Source organism: Nylanderia fulva, unplaced genomic scaffold, assembly GCF_048542155.1.
Source record: "Nylanderia fulva isolate GAGA-0341 unplaced genomic scaffold, ASM4854215v1 Scaffold64, whole genome shotgun sequence".
Lineage (NCBI taxonomy): Eukaryota > Metazoa > Arthropoda > Insecta > Hymenoptera > Formicidae > Nylanderia > Nylanderia fulva.
In genome coordinates, this window is record NW_028190742.1 from 523,003 (window position 1) to 544,259 (window position 21,257).

Consider the following 21,257-nt stretch of genomic DNA (forward strand, 5'->3'; position numbering starts at 1 on the left):
GGAGACCACACTTAGAAACACCAGGTGTCTACAGGATTTCTTGCTCCTGCGGAAAAGCGTACATAGGAGAAACTGGGAGAAAGATCAGTATACGAATTAAGGAATATCAACGGAGTGCCAAGTATGGTCATTTTAGTCTATCAGCCTTGGCAGAACATCGGATGGAGACGGGACACTCGGTACAATACGACAAAGCAACCAAACTAGCACCCTCGCAAAGCTATTCGCCAGGAAACATCGTGAAGCCTTAGAAATTCTGAAGCATCCCGACAATCTCAACCGCGACAAAGGTTATCAAATAAACCATATTTGGCACACTGTCCTTAATATACACTCACACCACTAGGGGGCATCATAACGGAATACTTCCCCGCAGATCAAAAACCTTCCACAATATATGTAAGGACTACAATCCAAGAAGGCTCAGTATCGGAGCTCTTAACCCTAAAAATGCAAACTGCAACGTTTGCGAAACATCGGCATTATGCTGTTCAATCATGCGGCATCCATCCGGAAGCCTTTTGCATTGATCTTTCAGTAACTGTCTATTATTTGGCTTTGAGCTATTACATTTTTTGTTCAGCAGGTCGCGAGCTTCGTTTTCTATTTTGTACAGACATTAAAATACATAAGTAATTTTTTTTTGCTTTGTCAAAGAGATGAATGCATGATCAAAATTTGGAGTAACGCTTATTAAATCCTTTATAGTGTACGATATATTGATGGAATATTGAGGGAATACTGTTTTGCAAGATTGGACTATTGTATTAAATATTTCTGAAAGCTTGCTATAATATAGATATATCCGCTCCTAAATTATATTATGCATTATTCTGCAATGATGCTTATATATTTCTGCAAATGTGAATATAATAATTATTAAATATTGCAGAATATTTCTTATTTTTTTTTATTTATTCGGACATTTATTTGTTTTATATCTTAGCAATCAATTTAATATATGAGTTTTCTGTGTTGGGATCGTATTAGAAAAAATTAAAGTAATAAAAACAATTAATTCTAATAGCCGCTTTTTGCATGTTTATATAATTCTCACGATTAAAATTTAAATGCAATATAGATAGCCTAACATGCGACGCATAGCAGAAAATAAAGGAACTATGTGATTGCATTATAATATGTATATCAGTAATATTTTGTCTCCAATAAAATATTAATTTATAATATTTGCACAATACTGCTGCAATATTTGTAATATGGTTCAATTATGAAATATTTATGCAATATTTTAGCAATATTTCATGCTGTAGGGGTTTTTTATATTTTGCCTTTATCAAAATTAATCGTAAAATGTAAAAAAATAAAATATATTATAAATAACAGTTTAAGTTTTGTTTCTTTATGATTTCTGATATTTTTTATTATCTTGTATCATACTTTATAACGTCTTTTATTCTCATACTTTATAAATGATATCACAAAAAACGTAGATGATTGAACTGATAATTGCTGTTTGAGAGAATGATCAGATGTCGACACAATCTTAGAATATATATCAATGAAAGGGAAATTGAACAGTCTGAATCCGAATCTGTGAGTACTTAAGATTTATAGCAAGAGAAAAATAATGACTATACTAATTGTTTGCAATGCGCATGGGCTAATATTGTTGGCTGCAACGCTTAGTAAGCGTACTAAGGCCTTACTAAGGCGGCGTCTACACTTTTTCGTTGTAGCCACGCGCTAATTGGTAAACTTTAATAATTTATAGCGTCAAAAATAAAACTTAGATTAAAAAATAGCTCAGGACTTTTTGATTTAGTTTGTCGTTCTGCACCTGATGATGTGCTTCGTATACCTTTATTTAGTTACATCCTGTATATCCCCACCACTATTTTACTTGATGCGCGTCTCAAATCTGGCCGTTGGAGAAGTGTTACATCATTATTACGTCAGCTCTTGTTCTTCTCTTACTAAATTAAGTACTAGTGCGTAACAATAGCAATGCTCATTGCAAGCGATTGGGAGTACCTTTTCTTTTGCATCGATGTTGGGCAAAATTTGTTTTACGGTAGTATAGGTAATTTCCCTTCCATTTATACATATATGTTCTAAGGACGCGATACGCTTCTTTGATGTTGACACTAGCTTGTATTTGATTGGTTCATTGCATGACTAGCTAGCAGCGCAGGAGGTGATAATAGCAGCGATAGCAGTAATAACAGCCAAAACAGTCAGACTGGTACATTGTCATCATCGCCAGCCGATATCAACAGCAGGAATGAACCGATGGCACAGCAACACGAGGATTTCTTGGCCATCGGTCTGTAGCATGATATATATATCTTTCTCTTCCCCTTTCTCTTCTTCTTTCTGAGAATCGTCCTTTTTTCAGAAGATGAAAGAATATAGCTGTAATCATCATCAATTGTTACTGCATGCCGTAGAATTATCGATTATTCTGTATTATTAATTATTGTGCAGTCGGTAGCTGTTGGCTGTTCAATTGTTAAAATAGAAAAAGAATATATAAATTTTAAAAGTTATCTGTATTATATTTTCTTGTATTATTTAGATATTTGTACTAATTTCTATAAGATTTGCAAGATTAAGTTTAGTTTCTTTTTTTGCTCTTAATTGATTAAAATATGTATATAATATTTTATAGAGTAGAGCTTGTGTGTTTTTGCTTTAACTAAACAATATTGTAAATAAAAAAAACTTAAGAAAATAATGAAACGATAGTATAGAAATTGAATCGATGGTTATATATTGTATAATATTTATAATGTTTATATATAGATGTGTATCGCCATCTATAAATAATCAGTATATCATTAATATGTTCACTATGATTTACGGTTAGGATTTACGAACTTTGTTATTTTCTCTACATCCACGTATGCATAATGGAAATAATGAAATTAATTAATAATTAGATCATTTTAGCGGGAAACATACAATTGGCAATCAACATGCACAATTTTAACTACAATATTATTAAAATACAATATGTTAACAACAAATATGCCATTTAATATAATTAATGTCGTGATAAACAAAATTGCATATATTTGGAAACAACTTTTATCAATGTGAGGTTTCAATATCTTTCATTCTCTCTAATTTATTAGCTTGGAATTAATTTAACAAAATTGCAATTGCTTTTAAATTTATTAATATATCTTTGCTGCAAAATAAAAATATTATAAGAAAGAATTGTAGCTAAATTTGTTTATTACTTATAATAATAAACCGTATAATAAACTGTTTATCGAGTATAAGTATTAATGAGATATCAGTAACATGAAAACGCGATATACTCAAACTTACCAGAAATTTCGCGAGAGATTCTGCCTTCATTCATATTTCTTTGTCATAGTGTAAAGAATATGGGCATTTATTAAAAATGCAATCTGAACGTCGTTAATATGCATAAATTTATGCTTTCCACTTTCAATATTCTTTGTAATCATAAAATCGATTTATCCCAATTTCCATTAAATCGATAATTTGCAAACTCAATTTAATCTAAAGAAACTTCTCCGTTGTTAGGATAATTGATAGTTATTGATATTCGAATAGGCGCGCTACTGTAATCCGAAATAGGCGCGCTATTGTAATTAAGGAAGACAGCAGATGGCGAGGCCGCAGAGCACCGCGCGACGTTTGCGATGAGACCGAATCGACTCGCGCACACTCTCGCCACTTCACTTGTATTCCGCCCGGCATAACAGTAAGACATAAATATATATATCTCACCTTGTGAGCCTTTAGATATAACATACCGAGTTGTGAATCTTTCCACCGATATCCGATAAACCTAACATCCGTCTTTTGGGATATTATCCGATAGGATGTCATCTTGATTAACTTTATGTTAAGTAGCTGCCGCCTGAGAGTGAACAAGGCAATTGACATTAATGTAATTATTAATATTGATATGAGATGAGATTAACATTTCTCAAATGCCTGAGAAAACCGTGTCCAACAATATTTTTGTACGCCATATATTACACAAATTACATAAATATATTACATAAATCGTCAATATAAATCCCTTAAAATCTTAATAGGAGTGTTCAAAATTCATTAATTTTGATATTTAATTGAGATTTTATGTATTTAAATTTTTGAATATTATCGCTCCATTTCAATATCAATTTTAAATTATAAATATTACATTTTGCTTAATTTTTATCAAAAATTTGTAAAAATCCAATTACTGAGAGGAAGCTTTCAGTTATTTCAATGCTTCTTCTCTTCCGCGACTTATTACTTAATTATGTTATCACGTCAGCATTATACGTTATCAATTTGATTTTGTTTGTGTCTATGTTTCTGCATGCTGCACGTGTATTGCGTGTAATGTGATCGCCTGCACGTTCGCCTGCCCCTCTCCCTCGCTAAAACGTGCAGAACAGAAGGCGCAATGGAGTGATGGCGATCAGTATGCGTTACATCGGACGGGTTACATCGTGAACGAGGAACTTGGTAAGGGGATCGTCGACGCTCATAAGCTCGATGGAAACACGAGAGAGAGAAGTACGCAGCAACTACCGTGTTGGAGCCTCACATCTTGCAGCTTGCTGTGAGATACGCATGGACTGCCTTCTTTAAGCATTTTGATTAAAACATTAGGACAAACATTAGGGCAGTATAGATCTTTAAAAAAAAATACACATATACACATACAAAAAAGATGATTATAAAGGTAATATAACATTTCAAATTTTAATAATTTTTAAACGTGACGTAGACAAATCTTTTTGAAACATTGAAACTATGTATCCAAAAAGAAAACATGCTTTTTACGCATAGGCGAATAAAGTGGGGAGAGCATAATGTGTTATTTATTATAAAAATAAAATCTCGACGGCAATCGGAGCCTGTGCGGATGACATGCACAAAATTAATAAATTAAAATGAGATCTCAAGTCAAACTCATTTATTAAATTCTAAACGTTTCGACCCACTTCGGGTCTCCTTCAGTAGCTGCAAAATACAAAGAAACAAAAAAAAATAAAATAAAAGATAATCGGTACAATCAGAAAATTATAAAACTCGTATACATACAATCCGCAAATAAATTAAATATCATTCTCCTCCCTATTCGAACCGTCCGGCCGTCGGAGTGTCTCCCTAACGGTGACCATCGTCAGGAAGGAAGCAGAGCAGTGACTCCCTTACCAACACTAATCAACATAGTATAAATTAAACGTGTAAGATCCCCAAGAATTATAAATTAAAAACCGGGAAGAACACTCACCCCGACAGCAAAAACAGAGAGAAGACGATGCTACACGTGACACATCACTCTAACGACTGTGCGGTATTCTACCTCGACACAGTCGATACATATATACGCAAAAAAAAACAAATATAAAAATAAAATATGAAAATAAAAATAAAAACAACTAATACTTATCGGCACTCATGTCAAAGGTCTAACGAAAAAATCCGGTTATGTATAATCACAAAGCTAGATTTTGGTAAATTTTTCAATTAACAGATCAAAATTCTCGTTTAATTTGTCGGTGTCGCTATGTAAATTTAAACTATTCTTCTAACGCTTTATGTGGATCATTTCGGATATCAAACGTTTACCTAAAAAAGGCTCCTCGTCCAAGACTTTTACATCCTCCCAATTAAATTCATGGTTCAATAATCTATGTTCCGATATGACTGATAATTGTGACGCGTTTCTTTTTATGTTGCTGCGATGTTCTTTCATCCTAGTTTTCAACAATCTACCCGTCTGCCCTACATACGACGCATCACAATCCATACAATCAATTTTATAAACTACATTGTTATGGAGCTCCCTTGGTAACTTATCCTTGTGTACTTTGATGAATTTACGGAGACTGTTAATTGCTGTATAGGATGGAATGACATCCAAATCACGTGTAATGTCCTCGATTCTCTTTGATACATTATTAATTTTAATTTTAAATAGATGGAATTTAATTTTAATTTTAAATAGATGGGATTTTAAATAGATGGAAAATGAAGAATTACATTTCTTCAACAACATATAAATCCCTGAACTGCACGGACGGGGTTTTACCGAGAGCGTATGGTCTGCCGAAGGTGCATAAACCGAATTGCCCTTTACGTGTCATCGTGTCATCTAGGAATACACCTCTTTATTACTTGGCAAAATTTTTACATAAGATAATATATAAGGCAATTCCGAAACCTGATTCGGCTATTTCTGATAGTTTCCAATTAGTGAACAAATTAAATGGTTTATGTGTGGATAGTGATGTAAAGTTAGTTTCACTAGATGTTGCATCATTGTTCACCAACGTACCATTGGATATGGTTATCGATAGTTTAATTAACAGATGGGGGTATATTGAAAAAGAGTGTATTATTCCACGGGATGAATTTTTATTGGCAATTCGTTTTATTATGAATTCGACTTATTTTATGTTTAATAATGTATGTTATCAACAGACCTTTGGCACGCCTATGGGTTCCCCCCTCTCACCGATCATTGCGGATATCACGTTGCAAGATTTGGAGAATAGAGCGATTGCTGCGATTCCAATGTCATTTCCATTTTATTTTAGATATGTTGACGATATCGCGTTGGCGGCCCCTCCCTCCATGCTTAAAATTGTTTTAAACATTTTCAATTCTTTCCATCCTAGATTGCAGTTCACCATGGAGGAGGGGGTTGACAACCGATTGAATTTTTTAGACGTCACTATTATTATAAATAATGGGAGCATTGAGTTTGATTTATTTCATAAGCCGACGTATTCAGGTAGATATTTAAATTTTGAGTCGCAGCATCCTCTCTGCCATAAAAAAGGCACCATTATCAGCCTCATAGATAGAGTTTTTTGGCTATCTCATCCGAAATTCCATAAAGATAATTTTGAGTCTATGATTGGAGTTCTTTTGTCTAATAATTATCCTCTCAAATTGATATTTCAAACATTACAAGCGCGGTTAAAAAAGTTGTTCTTCCGGTACAATAATAAGTTGCATAACAATAGAACAAATATATGCAATGACAAGATTCCAACGCAGAAAAAAGTTTCGTACTTTAATATTCCGTATATTAATAATGTATCAAAGAGAATCGAGGACATTACACGTGATTTGGATGTCATTCCATCCTATACAGCAATTAACAGTCTCCGTAAATTCATCAAAGTACACAAGGATAAGTTACCAAGGGAGCTCCATAACAATGTAGTTTATAAAATTGATTGTATGGATTGTGATGCGTCGTATGTAGGGCAGACGGGTAGATTGTTGAAAACTAGGATGAAAGAACATCGCAGCAACATAAAAAGAAACGCGTCACAATTATCAGTCATATCGGAACATAGATTATTGAACCATGAATTTAATTGGGAGGATGTAAAAGTCTTGGACGAGGAGCCTTTTTTAGGTAAACGTTTGATATCCGAAATGATCCACATAAAGCGTCAGAAGAATAGTTTAAATTTACATAGCGACAAATTAACGAGAATTTTGATCTGTTAATTGAAAAATTTACCAAAATCTAGCTTTGTGATTATACATAACCGGATTTTTTCGTTAGACCTTTGACATGAGTGCCGATAAGTATTAGTTGTTTTTATTTTTATTTTCATATTTTATTTTTATATTTGTTTTTTTTTGCGTATATATGTATCGACTGTGTCGAGGTAGAATACCGCACAGTCGTTAGAGTGATGTGTCACGTGTAGCATCGTCTTCTCTCTGTTTTTGCTGTCGGGGTGAGTGTTCTTCCCGGTTTTTAATTTATAATTCTTGGGGATCTTACACGTTTAATTTATACTATGTTGATTAGTGTTGGTAAGGGAGTCACTGCTCTGCTTCCTTCCTGACGATGGTCACCGTTAGGGAGACACTCCGACGGCCGGACGGTTCGAATAGGGAGGAGAATGATATTTAATTTATTTGCGGATTGTATGTATACGAGTTTTATAATTTTCTGATTGTACCGATTATCTTTTATTTTATTTTTTTTTGTTTCTTTGTATTTTGCAGCTACTGAAGAAGACCCGAAGTGGGTCGAAACGTTTAGAATTTAATAAATGAGTTTGACTTGAGATCTCATTTTAATTTATTAATTTTGTGCATGTCATCCGCACAGGCTCCGATTGCCGTCGAGATTTTATTTTTATTGTAACACAATAATTTGAGCCGAGATTAATAGTTTTTTTTATATTATTTATTATAGTATTATAGTAACGTATACGGGTAAACTAAACAAATATACACGAAGCACACCATCGAGTGCAGGACAACAAACTAAATTGAAAAGTCCTGAGCCATTTTTTGATCTGAGCTTTCATTTTGACGCTATAAATTGTTAAAGTTTGCCAATCAGCGTGTGACTACAACCAGGTACTAACCTAGTACTACAGATACTAACCTAGGCGGCGCCTAAACTGTTTTCCGTTGCAGCCTGATTGGCAAATTATAACAATTTATAGTGTCAGAAAGAAAGCTCAAATCAAAAAATGGCTCAAAACTTTTCGATTTAGTTTATCGTTCTGCATCTGATGTGCTTCGTATATATTTGTTTAATTACACCCTGTACACATATAAATACGGCACGCCTGACCTATAAGTCTATTATTTAATGTTTCGAGAACTAGGTTCATTACAAGTGACAAGTTACACAAATGGTGAAGAGAAAGACCACAGGCAAAGACCTGTGCAAAACAGACGAGTTTTTGTTCGAGACCCGCGCGTCCTGTTCTCTCCCTGGATACAGTATATATTTTAAAACATATATACATAAAGGAATTGCCCATGGCTTCTGTGGATCATACGTCCAAAATGTGAGGACGACAGAAAAATATAGATTTCTAATTGTTTTCTAGGCACATCTTAGAATATTATATACATGAAAGGGGAATATATTTTTCATAGTACGAACTTGTGCACAAAAAGGTGTACAAGGTCATCTATTTAGATATTTTGAAGTTGTAGTCAATGTCAAACTCAAACCACCTTCTCTAATAACAATCGACACATGTGCAATAATTAGTCAGTGTCTATTTCTCTCACATCTCTCTTGAACAGACTCACAATCAGTGCTCAATTCCCTTTTCATTGATACAGACATAGACTTCTATATATATTATTGTATATGTATTGTATATTGGATCACTAATAGTGATGGGACAGATGAAGCTAGAGCAACCATTTTCAATTAGGCAGAATATATGTATATACAGGATCTAGTAATTGTACTAATACTAGAATCCTATAATCAGAGAGACACGAACTCTACCCCCACCTTGAGTCCTACTCTACCCTCACCTTGCCACCGCCATCATCTTAGGCCATTAGATAAAGTTATAATGCACATATCAGTGAAGTGGCCTGCAGTTATTTAATAGAGAAATAACATTTCTACTTATCGTGATTACAAATGTACATTTTTTAAAATGTACAACACATTAGATAGGACTCTACAACATATGAGTTACGTGGGACCTCGGGGGCCTAACATGGCGACTATAATCGACCAATCACAAAGTAGGAACAAGATCGCGTCTCTCTGATTATAGGACTCTAACTAAACTAGTGAGCAGATAGAGCACAATAAACCGAACAGAAAAGTTCTTTATCATTTTGTGTGCAATATTTGAAATATTTAATGATAAATAAATTAATTTAAAAGGATTGGCCAATTTGCGCGAATACTAACGTGAATAAAAATTTAATTAATACCACTTTTTATGTATTTTAATGGTATTCATAAATATTTTTAGTAACTCTCATTTCAGATATTTTATAGTTCAGTGGATATGTTAACTTCATCACAGCTGACATATTAAGAGTTAAGGGGATCCCTCACGATTTCGAGTGTTTTATCGACGCAGTCATATATTTTCGTACTTCTAGTATATCTTTTTTTAAATTTGATATTATTAAAAATGCTTCTCTACAATTGCAATACATGCATCAATAATCCCAGGGAAATTCAATTTGATATAGAAAAATGAGAAATAACAGTTTTTCTTATTTATTTTCATCTCGACTGGACATCTCGAATTGCAGACAAACTGTCAATCTCATCATAATATGTGCTTTATATAAAACATATGCACTTTGTACGAATAAAAATGCACATTCCCTGGGATTAGAGGACACGAAAGAAAGCACTGTTATCCTCTAAACTTAGATTAGAAGTCTAATAAAAATTTGTAATTAAAAATATGATTTATACATATGTGTACGTGTGTAGTGTATACGTGCAAATGTTTTGGATATGTATGCTGCTATTTTGCGTCTGTCATCACATGCGAATAGAGAAGATGGATAGGAACCTCTACCTTTCTTTCTCTCATACATCTTGGACACATTTTACTAACATATTTTCTCTCATGTATATATGCTTCAAAATGTATTTTCATAGGGCCATGGTATTTCTATAATACTAACAAAATTCGAAATGTTAGACTCAACATGGAAGCTTTTTTTTTATTAAAAGATTACTAACTTAAAAGTCTTTAGGAGTTTTTGATTTTGTTAATACGGCATCACATATGACATATGACATGGAACTGCCAAATCTCAACATATATAGTACCTTGAATAGAGAGTTCAATTAATATTAATTCCGGACTGAAATGATATAACTCTTTGTGGCATTATTCAAAATTTATCATGAAAAATAACTGTCTCTTTTAATTCTGCTACTATCACATGATATTAAAATGTCGAATGTAGTAAAGAGTCCGCCATTTTCAAACTATCAATTTGAATTTTATGGATATCACGGAAAATTCCATGACTTTATGAATATAACCTCAAAGTTTTAAAAAGATATGTTTGAGTCTCTGAACTCATCATGTATGAGTTTAAAACTTATTAAAATTAGGAATAATTTATTTGTTTTTCCTAACAGCACACATATCCTCTGGATATCTTCTGAATTTCTTTCGGATATGGCGTGCTATTAGGATTATAACCATTCCATATATATATATACACTGAAAAAAATATTTATGTAAAATTACATGATTAAGCTAGGTTTTTTTCCGACCCAGCATAATCATGCAATATTGATACTTACATGAAAGATTACAGATTATATGTAATTTCATATGAAATATATTCTTAAATATTTTCAAGATTAAAAATATTTCACTGAACATGTACTTACACATAGGAAATGTTAGGAATGTATAAATAAAATAAATACTTATAAAATAAAATTTTAATAAAATAAAAATAGTAAATATAAAATTACATATGATTTTTGCATAAAAATAGTAATTTTACTTATATTTTACATGTATTTTTACATTAATATGTATTTTCACTTTAAAACAAATGCAAAAAAATTACAATGATAAGCAAGTAACTTTTCCAGTTCTGAGCTAGTAATTTCCATGTAAAAGTACATGGATTTTTTCAGTGTATGTGTATATATATATACATATATTCAGTTTAACACGCTCTATCTGTCCATTCGCGGTGGTTCGCGAATTATGGGACACCCTGTATATATATACACACAGGATGTCTCAGAACTAGCGGAAAAGTTTTTAATGGCAAATTCCTGGTATCATTCGGAGACGATTTTTCCTCAGCGAAAATATCGAGACATCAATAATTTTTGAATTATAAACGGTTGAAAATAAAAGCTTTTAAACCTTGTGACACTAAAATATTAACAGAACTACATTCTTCAATTAATTTTAGATAATTTGCATTAACAGAATTTTAATATAAGGCTTAATTATAAAAATACATAATAACAAAAATTGGGAACATGCTAAAAATGATGGCCTCCCTCAACATTTTCACTAAGGAAAAATCGTCTCCAAATGATACCAGGAATCTGCCATTAAACCGCTAGTTCTGGGACACCCTGTATATATATATATATATATATATATATATATATATATATAATCCATATTTAAATCTACACATAGATATATAGGGTGTTCCAAAAAGTCAAGACGGCGAAATGTATCAAAAAATATAAATTTTATAAAAAACCGTTAAAAAAATAAAAGTTATAGAGTTATATAATGATAAAAGTTAGAGAGATAAAAAAATCTATTTATATTAGCCTTATCAGTTCGTTCTTAAATGGCGTTTTTAAAGATCATTTCAAGATCAACTTAATTTTTTTAAATACATAGAACTATCTTAGTGTTTTAAGTAAATAGATTCCATGTAATATTCTGCATAAAAAATTATAAAAGAGTAAAATAGCTAAATGAACAGGACACCCTGTATATATATTCTGTAATTATAATAATATGGCTTATAACTATAACTTATAATTTATTCAAAATGTATTGTCTACAAGTCTGAAGTATAATAATAGTTTTGCAAATTAAATACGAGATTATTTTACTCTAATATAAATTTGTATAACTTTTTTTAATGACAATATATCGATCGGTTCATGTTATAACAATCGCAATATTATTGCTAGAAAGTTAGAAATAGATATATGATTCAGAGAGACACTCTGTGTGCATGTTCGTGTGCGTGTGCGTGTGTGTGTGTGTGTGTAATAACTTGTTTAAACAATGCGTTTAAACAAATAAAAAATGAATTTTTTATAGCAAAAACTGGAATTTAATTTTTTTTGATAGTTTAAAATTTTTTTGGTCTATATAAAATTGACTTTTTTTAAAAGTTCTTTGTACTGTCTCTTCTTTCTTCTCTCTTTTTCTCTTTCTTTCTTGTATTTCCGTATTATATTTTGCTAATTCAAGAATAATGGTTATAGACGCTATTGTAATATAATCTTCTATTTTGATTGACAAATTAACATTTCAGAAATAATTAGTTTTTGATTAAAAATGAGTTACTTGATTAGATTAAATTAATAGAATTTTATTTAAAGAATATTCTTAGAATTGAATTCGTAAGTGAATCTCTTCATTCACGATATAAAAAAGCAAGCCATTGAATAAATATAGCTGTATATAATGTTATACATGACAGTACATATAATGCGCATTGTATCGAATGAAGATATTATAAAACAGTACATGTATACCTGAATCAAAATTTTGTTTTTATTTTCAACCTCTATTTTCTCACATTTATGAGTTAAGTATCAACGTAATTTAGTTTAGTTTAAGTAGAGATTATAGATTAAACATCAAAGTAGAGATTATAGATTAAACATTGAGGTTTAAAGTAGGATCTTTACAGTCGGATTATTCTATTTTGAAAGTATTAAAGTAGAAGTTAGATTAAACATTGAGGTCTAAAGTAGGAGAAAAATATTTGATTCGGACAAATATATATTTTAGAATAACAACATTATTGAAAAAAAAAAACTGTTGAAAATGAAAATATGTTTCTTGTTGAAGGAAATATCATTTTCCAACATGACCAAAATCCCAAACACATTATCAAAAGTGTACAAAATATTAAATATTTAATTAATTTATATATTTATGTAATCTTAGTAAAGTTAATTCAGAATTAACCTTCATAAAAAATCTAGACTAGAGAGTTTATTAAAGAAACAAATGCTAAATGAATTGTATAATTTCTCATTAATAATTTTTTTGATTGACAAAGTTTAAGTGAAAATGAATTAATTTTTGCTAAAATTTTGTTGAAATTTAATGATCAACTAACGTGTTATTTTTATAATTTCTATGGAAAAAAATATTAATACTGTCATATGCTTGTTATTACGCGTTTAAAAATTTATTAATTGAAGCAGTACAAAAGTCTTTTAATTTCTACCATTACAGGGTGAATTAAATAAAGCAAGCTGTTTTTCCGAAACCAATGGAGATGTAGACGTGAATTTTTAACATTAAATGGAAGGGTATTGGGCATGTAAACAAACATGTTTTGTAGAGAGCTTTTAAGGTAATTGAAAGAAAAATAAACTTCTACATTCTAAGAAATTTCAATATCCGGGAAAATTTGGGGCTATATAATTAATAATCTTAATATTATCGCATATATAATCGAATATTAATATTTTAAGTTGGTAAAAAATTATAACACTCTTATATATTAAAATAAAATTGTAAAATTAATGTAAGAACAGGCCAACTCAAGAGCATAAATTATTAGGATGTTAGTGAATATTATAAATTTTTATTACTTCTCAATTATATACCATATTAGTCTCTCTCTTCACAAATGTACTTCTAGATCTGGCAATAGAAAGCATCAATAAAAGATGGATTCATATTAACAAATTTACAAAGATACCACAAAATGAATTCATTGATGCTATTAAGTTTATTTTAACTTCCACATATTTTACATTTAACAATATAATTTATAAACAAACATGGAACTCCCATGGGATCTCCATTATCACCTATAATAGCTGACATGCAAGATCTACAGAATTCCATTTTTAATTACATTGACATAAATTTCTCATTTTATTATTGATACGTTGACGATATAATATTGACTGCTCCATCGAGAGAGGTTACAAGAATTGTTAATGCATTTAATGGATATCACGAGAGACTGCATTTTATTGTAGAACGAGAGAAGGATCGTTGCTTGAATTTTTTAGATCTCTCAATTAAAATTTTGAATAAAAAAATTGATATTGACCGGCATCAGAAAGAAACATTTTCAGGCAGAGTTTTATCTTATTTTTCTAATCATCCTCAATGCCAAAAAGTCGGAATAATATACAATTTAACAGACAAGTGTTTGCTTTTATCACACCCACAATTTTATAGCCAAAATCTTGAATTAGTGGTCAATATACTCTCAAGTAACGGTTATCCTCTTGATATAATATTCAGCAGCATTAATCATCGAATTAAGCATCTCATTTCCAATGGAATTATGTTGGACAAATATAAACATAAACCAACACAAATTAATAACTCAGAAATAAAAGAAAAAACAAAAAAAAGAATTATAGTTATTCCCTATATTAACAAGATTTCAGAAATGTTTGTCTCTTCGATCAATAAATCTAATAGAATGATAGGATATCGATGTTTAAACTAACTCAATAAAATCATAAAAACTCATAAAGATAAGAATCAAGTCTCACATACACAATGATAACTTATTAAATATTACGAGGCCATGTGTAACGAGCAAATAAAAAATTATTATAAATCTTGGAAAAAACTTTAATTTAAAAAAACCAGTTACAAACGTTTCGAACTGTACTCAGTCTTCTTCAGTGCGCAATAATCATTATAATAATTAAATAAATATAAATAAAAATTCTAATAAAAAGTCGGTTTATAATGTCAAAATAAATTAAATAATTATGTCAAAATTAAAAGGCGAAATACGCTAACAATAAATTTAAATTATTAAAAATAGTTCAACACGAACAGTCCCAATTAGATGCAAAAATCGAATTAAAATAATTTATTTGGCTAATCCATATTATTTTAAAAATTATTATTGAGAACTCGGAGTGGCACTTAGACATTACTCCAAACCAACCGCTCATCGTTAGTCGGCGAAAGGCTGTCAGTCCGGCTATGATTGTGTCCATCATCTCCAAGTTTTTTTAAAGTCTCACATAATTCCAATGTGGTTTACAAGATTAGTTGCAATGATTGCAATGCAACATACGTGGGTCAGACAAAGAGACAATTACAGACAAGGATAAAAGAGCATATGAATAACATCAAATTGGATTCAAAGAGACACTCTGTTATCTCTGAACATAGAATTAGGGAGCAGCATACATTCGATTGGAATAAAGTTGAAATTTTAGATCATGAAATAAATTACCAAAAAAGATTGATTTCTGAAATGCTACATATAATAGAACAAGAAAACGGTATAAATTTAAAAAAAGACAGAGTTACTCAGCGAATCTTATTTGGATGTTCTTGAAAAATTAGCTAACATAGAAAAATAATAAACAAAATGAGAATGTCATGTAGAAAATAATGTTTTGTAAACAACTTACGATATAAGTATCAAATGTATAACTGTTCTTCATGATGACGTGCAAAGTGATATGTAACTGAGCAGCGGCGTGAATATTTATAAAGTCATTGATTTAGCAGATTCATTAGTAAGCAATTTTCATTGTATTATTTATAAAAAATTTCCTAACGTTAGTTATTAAAAAGTTTGTCATTTAATATAAAAACGTACAATAATTAAAGGAAACTAAGACAATTCCACGCTTTCAAACGATGGAATGCCAAGAGTTTTTCCACCTTTAAAATCATCATTGGAAATAATCCGCATTAACATCTTGAAATGATCCAAGAACAATATAGTGATGTATTCAGCCTCAAAATCATACATGTTACACGTCATCAAAAGTTGTAATTGTTTGGATCATCTAAGTTATTTTATATATGTTTATAATTAATAGTATGAATTGCAATCGTTCGCATCGTCGAAATGTTTTTTAAAATTTTATAATTGACTAATACTATATGACATTACTGATGAAGACTGCGTACAGTCGAAACGTTTGATTTAATTGTATTAATATGTTTTAATTGTTTTAATATGGTATAATTGGGAAGTAATAAAAATTTATAATATTCACTAACATCCTAATAATTTATGCTCTTGAATTGGCCTGTTCTTACATTAATTTTACAATTTTATTTTAATATTTTAATATTCGATGTTTTTTATAATACTACAAGCATATATAAGTCTTGATGCGGATGCAACGATGTTACGATAGATATATTTTACATTACCATTTATTACAGCAATGAATAAATTGAGAACTTCTTTGATATAAGTTGGTCTTATATATTATATCGAGTTTAATATTCAACTCTATCTCTGTGCATCGCAAGCAAGTACTTATATATAGTAATTAACTAAGATCAACCGACGTATCTACTATATTTTGTTCACCGCATGTATACATTTTTATAAACAATATCAAAAAAATTTATACATTACATAGATTATTTAATAATTACTAAAAGATTAAAAAAAAATTTTGGAATGTGTCATCAGATTATTACATCTTATTGATGAGATTTTATTTATATTATTTAAAAGAATAACATAAGAAATGAAATAAATTGTCATGAATCCTTGTTTATTATTAAATAAATATACACAGTAAAAGAAAAATAAAGTTCTCAGATTGAATTTTGTTTATAACAGCATATTTCTATAGTGTGACCTTTCTATAAAATTATTAAACCAATTAGAATTGATTGTTTGCATCATAAAAAAAATAAGTGTAAATGTTAAAGTAAAGTAATTTCAACTTTTGTTGAATCGTTGAAGTTTTTTTGTTGTGTCAATTATTAGAATGAAACAGTGCATTATTTTTGTAAAACTTCAAATATCTGTAACTAAAATATTTGAAATGTTGAATAAAACAGAGATGATTATACAAATATGATTTATTATCATGTTATTTTCTACGTTAAAGGCATCATTTAAAAAGAATTCTTTTGAATGAGAAAGCAAAACTATATAAATGGAAAATTTTATTGCGATAAGTTAAAATTGTGTAATTTATATTACATTTTATCTTTGATCAGTTTGGGAATTTTATTTTTTTATTGTTTTTCTTTTAAATAAAAAAATATCTCGTAAATATATGTATATTATCTACATCAATTGTTATAAAATATATCATTTACTTGCTGATTATGAGCTTGTCAAATTAGTTATACAATAGTATATAGCTCTTAATCTGGAGCAATAGATCCCACTAATGCACAACAACAAATAATTCACATGTTTATTTAATATACACTAAAAATAATTTGTAGCCAATACCAAATTTATTTCTTATCATGCGATTAGCATCTATAATACACGATTATAATTTGGCTAATCTAAATTCGCAAATATTACGTTTCTTGCATAATTTACAATCACACGCGTGCATTTAAATTGAACATGTTACAATACATAAAAGAGGGAATATAGGAGGATCTATATTATGGAGAATTTATATGCTATGTTGTTTAAAAAAATATAAAAAAAATATTACAAATATAAGAGCGTATTTGCGTTTATGTAGTATCGAAAAACTATTGCTACATCTACCATGATGAAACCCAAATGAAGCACAACGCGTAATATAGCAAAACATGATATTAATCGGTATAAATAACGAATCAGAAGGAAGATTAGAAAATGGATGACCATAAGGACTCTTTGGGGAGACGGTTAATTCTTTTAAATAATACCACACGCGAAGATTAAGCTGATATTCTTTAATTTTGATCGAATTAAAATAAAAAATTCTTAAAAGCTAAACTGCTGCTATGAAAAAATCGTGTCTAACACATTTGTTATATGTATTATTCATATTGTATATTATCTTATATATTATCTGATGTTGTATATTACTTAGCTTTCAATAAGTAAATGGAGGAAATATTGCAATATTAGGAAATATTAAATATATATTGAATATTATAAACTGAATTACAGATAAAATTGCATAAATGTTACTCGTAAGTTACCGGTTAGTATTCATAATTTATAATTGTAACAAACAATACTTATATTATATCGTTATATTCTAGACAACAGAATAAGACTAAAAAATATTTAAAAATGTTGATAAGATGATAAGACATCTGAAAAATAATACGTTTGAATGTTGTTTTATAGACATATTTTAAAGATAGGTATACTGTTTGGGATTGTAGTTAAATATAAAACTAATTATAGATCTCAAACGCGTAATCAAATAAATAATAAAATAAATTATATTTAATTCGTAAAACTCGAGATTTAATTTATATAAAAATTAAATTCCAATTTTTAGTCTAAATAAACAATAAATGAACAATTTCCCATTTATTCGCTAAATTTTTAAACAATCCGTATAATATTTTAAATTTCTTGTGAAGATTGCATAAATAAATTTTAAAATTATTAAAATTTAAATTATAAAATTATTTAAAAAATTATAAAAAAAATTCAAATTATAAAATTATTAGTTATTATTAACACATGTAAACAATTTGTTTAATATTCTGAATTTATTTTTTATTGAAATTGTATAAAATTTTATTTATACAAGACTTTATTATCGAAAAGAACATTTATAATATATTTATTAAATACAGATGTATTATATTTAACTATTATGAACAGTTTTTGCTATATATCTGTGTGCATATAAATTTATTAATATATTACCATTTTAGTCTTAATCATTCTATCAATATCTATTAATATTTATCGATATATAGCAATCGAAAATATTAACGAACAAGATTCTTGTGAGGTTCATCTGCTAGTAACGCTTCTGTCGCAGTTAATTATTGCCGATATCCCACTTGTCAACATTCCAGCAAACAGGTTATCCGTATAAAATGCTAATGAACGCTGGTAAACCATAGTTCTTTAGAATCACATCGTCGACATGATTTGACATCAATTTTGCCAAATATAATCAAAGATAGAAGAAACCATTTTGTAATTTTGTAATATACATTGTATATATATACTGTATACATATGTATGAAACGATTCTTTCGCGATAAAATATATACAATTGGTACAGCAATAATTGTTATATATTATACAAAAATATTTATGGAGTCTAAAGTTATTCTAGAGAGCGAAATCAAACAAAGAACTTCATCTTTTCTTATCTATAATTCATAAATATAGGTTATTTTATAAAGAACTAACATTTGTATATTTTTTATTTTATTAATTTTAAAAATAATTTTAATAGATTAGTAAAATTTTTGCGATAAACACATTATTCGGATAAATTTAAATTACACATAATAAAAATATATTATTATGTATTCAACTGAAAGTTATTTGAATAATGTCAAAAAATTACATAAAAAATATAATAATTTTAATTTGTGTAAATAAGTTAGACAAATAAGTATAGCAACAAAAAGTAAATTTCAAAGTTTCCATGCTCGAAAGACAAGGAAATTCTAAAAAAAAATTTTTTTCGTATAAGCAGTATTTATTATATTATCAATTACAAATTATACCATAAACACATATGTCTCATATAAATAAAAGACAAATTAATATATTATCAAAATATTTCTGACTAAAAACTAACACTTTTTCATTTAGAAAAAATTGCAAAAATATATTGTTTTCAAGATGTCTCGTTTTTAATACATGGTGTGATAAAAAAATATCCAGATGAATATTGATTAAAAAATATCATTTTTTGTATCTTTTGCAAAGAAACTTGACATGATGGATCAGTTAATGGATTCAGTTTTAACACACCAAAATTCTTCCGAATAATAATGTTTAGTTCGAGATAGTGTGAATGAGATCTTTATCAACTTGTGTAATTATAAGTAACTGAGCACATATTTTAATGTATTTTTCGTTTAACTTTAAACTAAGTTTTAGAAACACCCTATATATAGTGTTTCAAAATGACTTTTACGAATCTGAAAAGACAATAGATAGAAAATTGTAATAGATTTTTCTTTATACATCAAATATTGTATATATCAAATATTTAATTATTTTTTAATTAAGATAAAAACCAACAAAGAGTAACCCCAAAATTAGCCCGTTTACTGGACTTCGAATTTCGAGTAAAATTGTGTTCTAATTTGAAGTATATGATGTCATATTATTTTTAGAAAAATTTCAAGTTGAGTCCGCTTCTCAATCTTAAGGAATGAGAAGTCAAAGTAGGGTAAAAAATGATTGAAAAACGAGTGTCAGCGGATGTATCGGACTTAATTAAAAGATGTAGCCATTTTGCGACGAAGGATTTATTTGTATAATATCCATGAAAAAAGGACATTTATGTATACACGTATATATTCATGGGAAGGGTACTCTATAAACACATATTCACCACGATAATATTTCAGAACAACATGTCTGTGATGTATATATCCGCAATATAATATTGTATGATGTATGGAGTTTCAAGGTTATTTCAAGGTCAAAATCAATTATTGCCAGAAAAATTCTTCTCTTTTGACTGAAAGTGGGGGGAAGGGGAGATGATTATAAAAAAGAAATGGGAGGAGAGAAATGTTGAGATTTGAGGATATATTCACGGGGTAATAAATCGCCGTATAGGTAACTTAAATGCGAAATTTAAGGCAAAATGGATACACCTTTTAATTAAGGAGGGTGGTTGCTGTCATTGCGGAGCAGGCGACAAGAGGGGAAATCTCGTGTCTGTTCGCATTGCTTGCACTTTTTGTACTTTTAATCCTTTGTCTTTTTCTCTCCAATGTCCAATGTATATTTATCTCTCTTTAAAGTGCAGAAAGTGCAAAAGCCATGTTTCTACACGAGCGCTTGTAACAGCTACCAACTCCAAATAATCAAATTTTTGTCGTGTAAAATAAATGAGTTTCAGCAAATGAATATGTGGAATACATTTAATTAGCTATTTTATA

The 21,257-nt window shown here is 29.3% G+C and overlaps 1 protein-coding gene and 1 long non-coding RNA gene across 14 annotated transcripts in view; both read left to right on the forward strand.

The window, feature by feature from the left end:
• Positions 1-21,257, forward strand: part of CaMKII (Calcium/calmodulin-dependent protein kinase II) — a 205,810-nt gene that overhangs the window by 156,766 nt on the left and 27,787 nt on the right. The window contains exons 13-14 of one of the 13 annotated variants that reach the window (XM_085488162.1): positions 2,141-2,284; positions 4,381-4,455. The exons of the other annotated variants lie outside the window; for them this stretch is intronic. Of the exons in view, the coding sequence (XP_085344288.1) occupies positions 2,141-2,284; positions 4,381-4,455 (219 nt within the window). The remainder of the gene's footprint in view (positions 1-2,140; positions 2,285-4,380; positions 4,456-21,257) is intronic. 13 annotated transcript variants of the gene reach the window in all.
• Positions 7,625-8,423, forward strand: LOC146720679 (uncharacterized). The gene is made up of 3 exons (XR_014925984.1): positions 7,625-7,703; positions 7,778-7,896; positions 7,978-8,423. It is a non-coding gene; the product is annotated as an uncharacterized LOC146720679 (long non-coding RNA).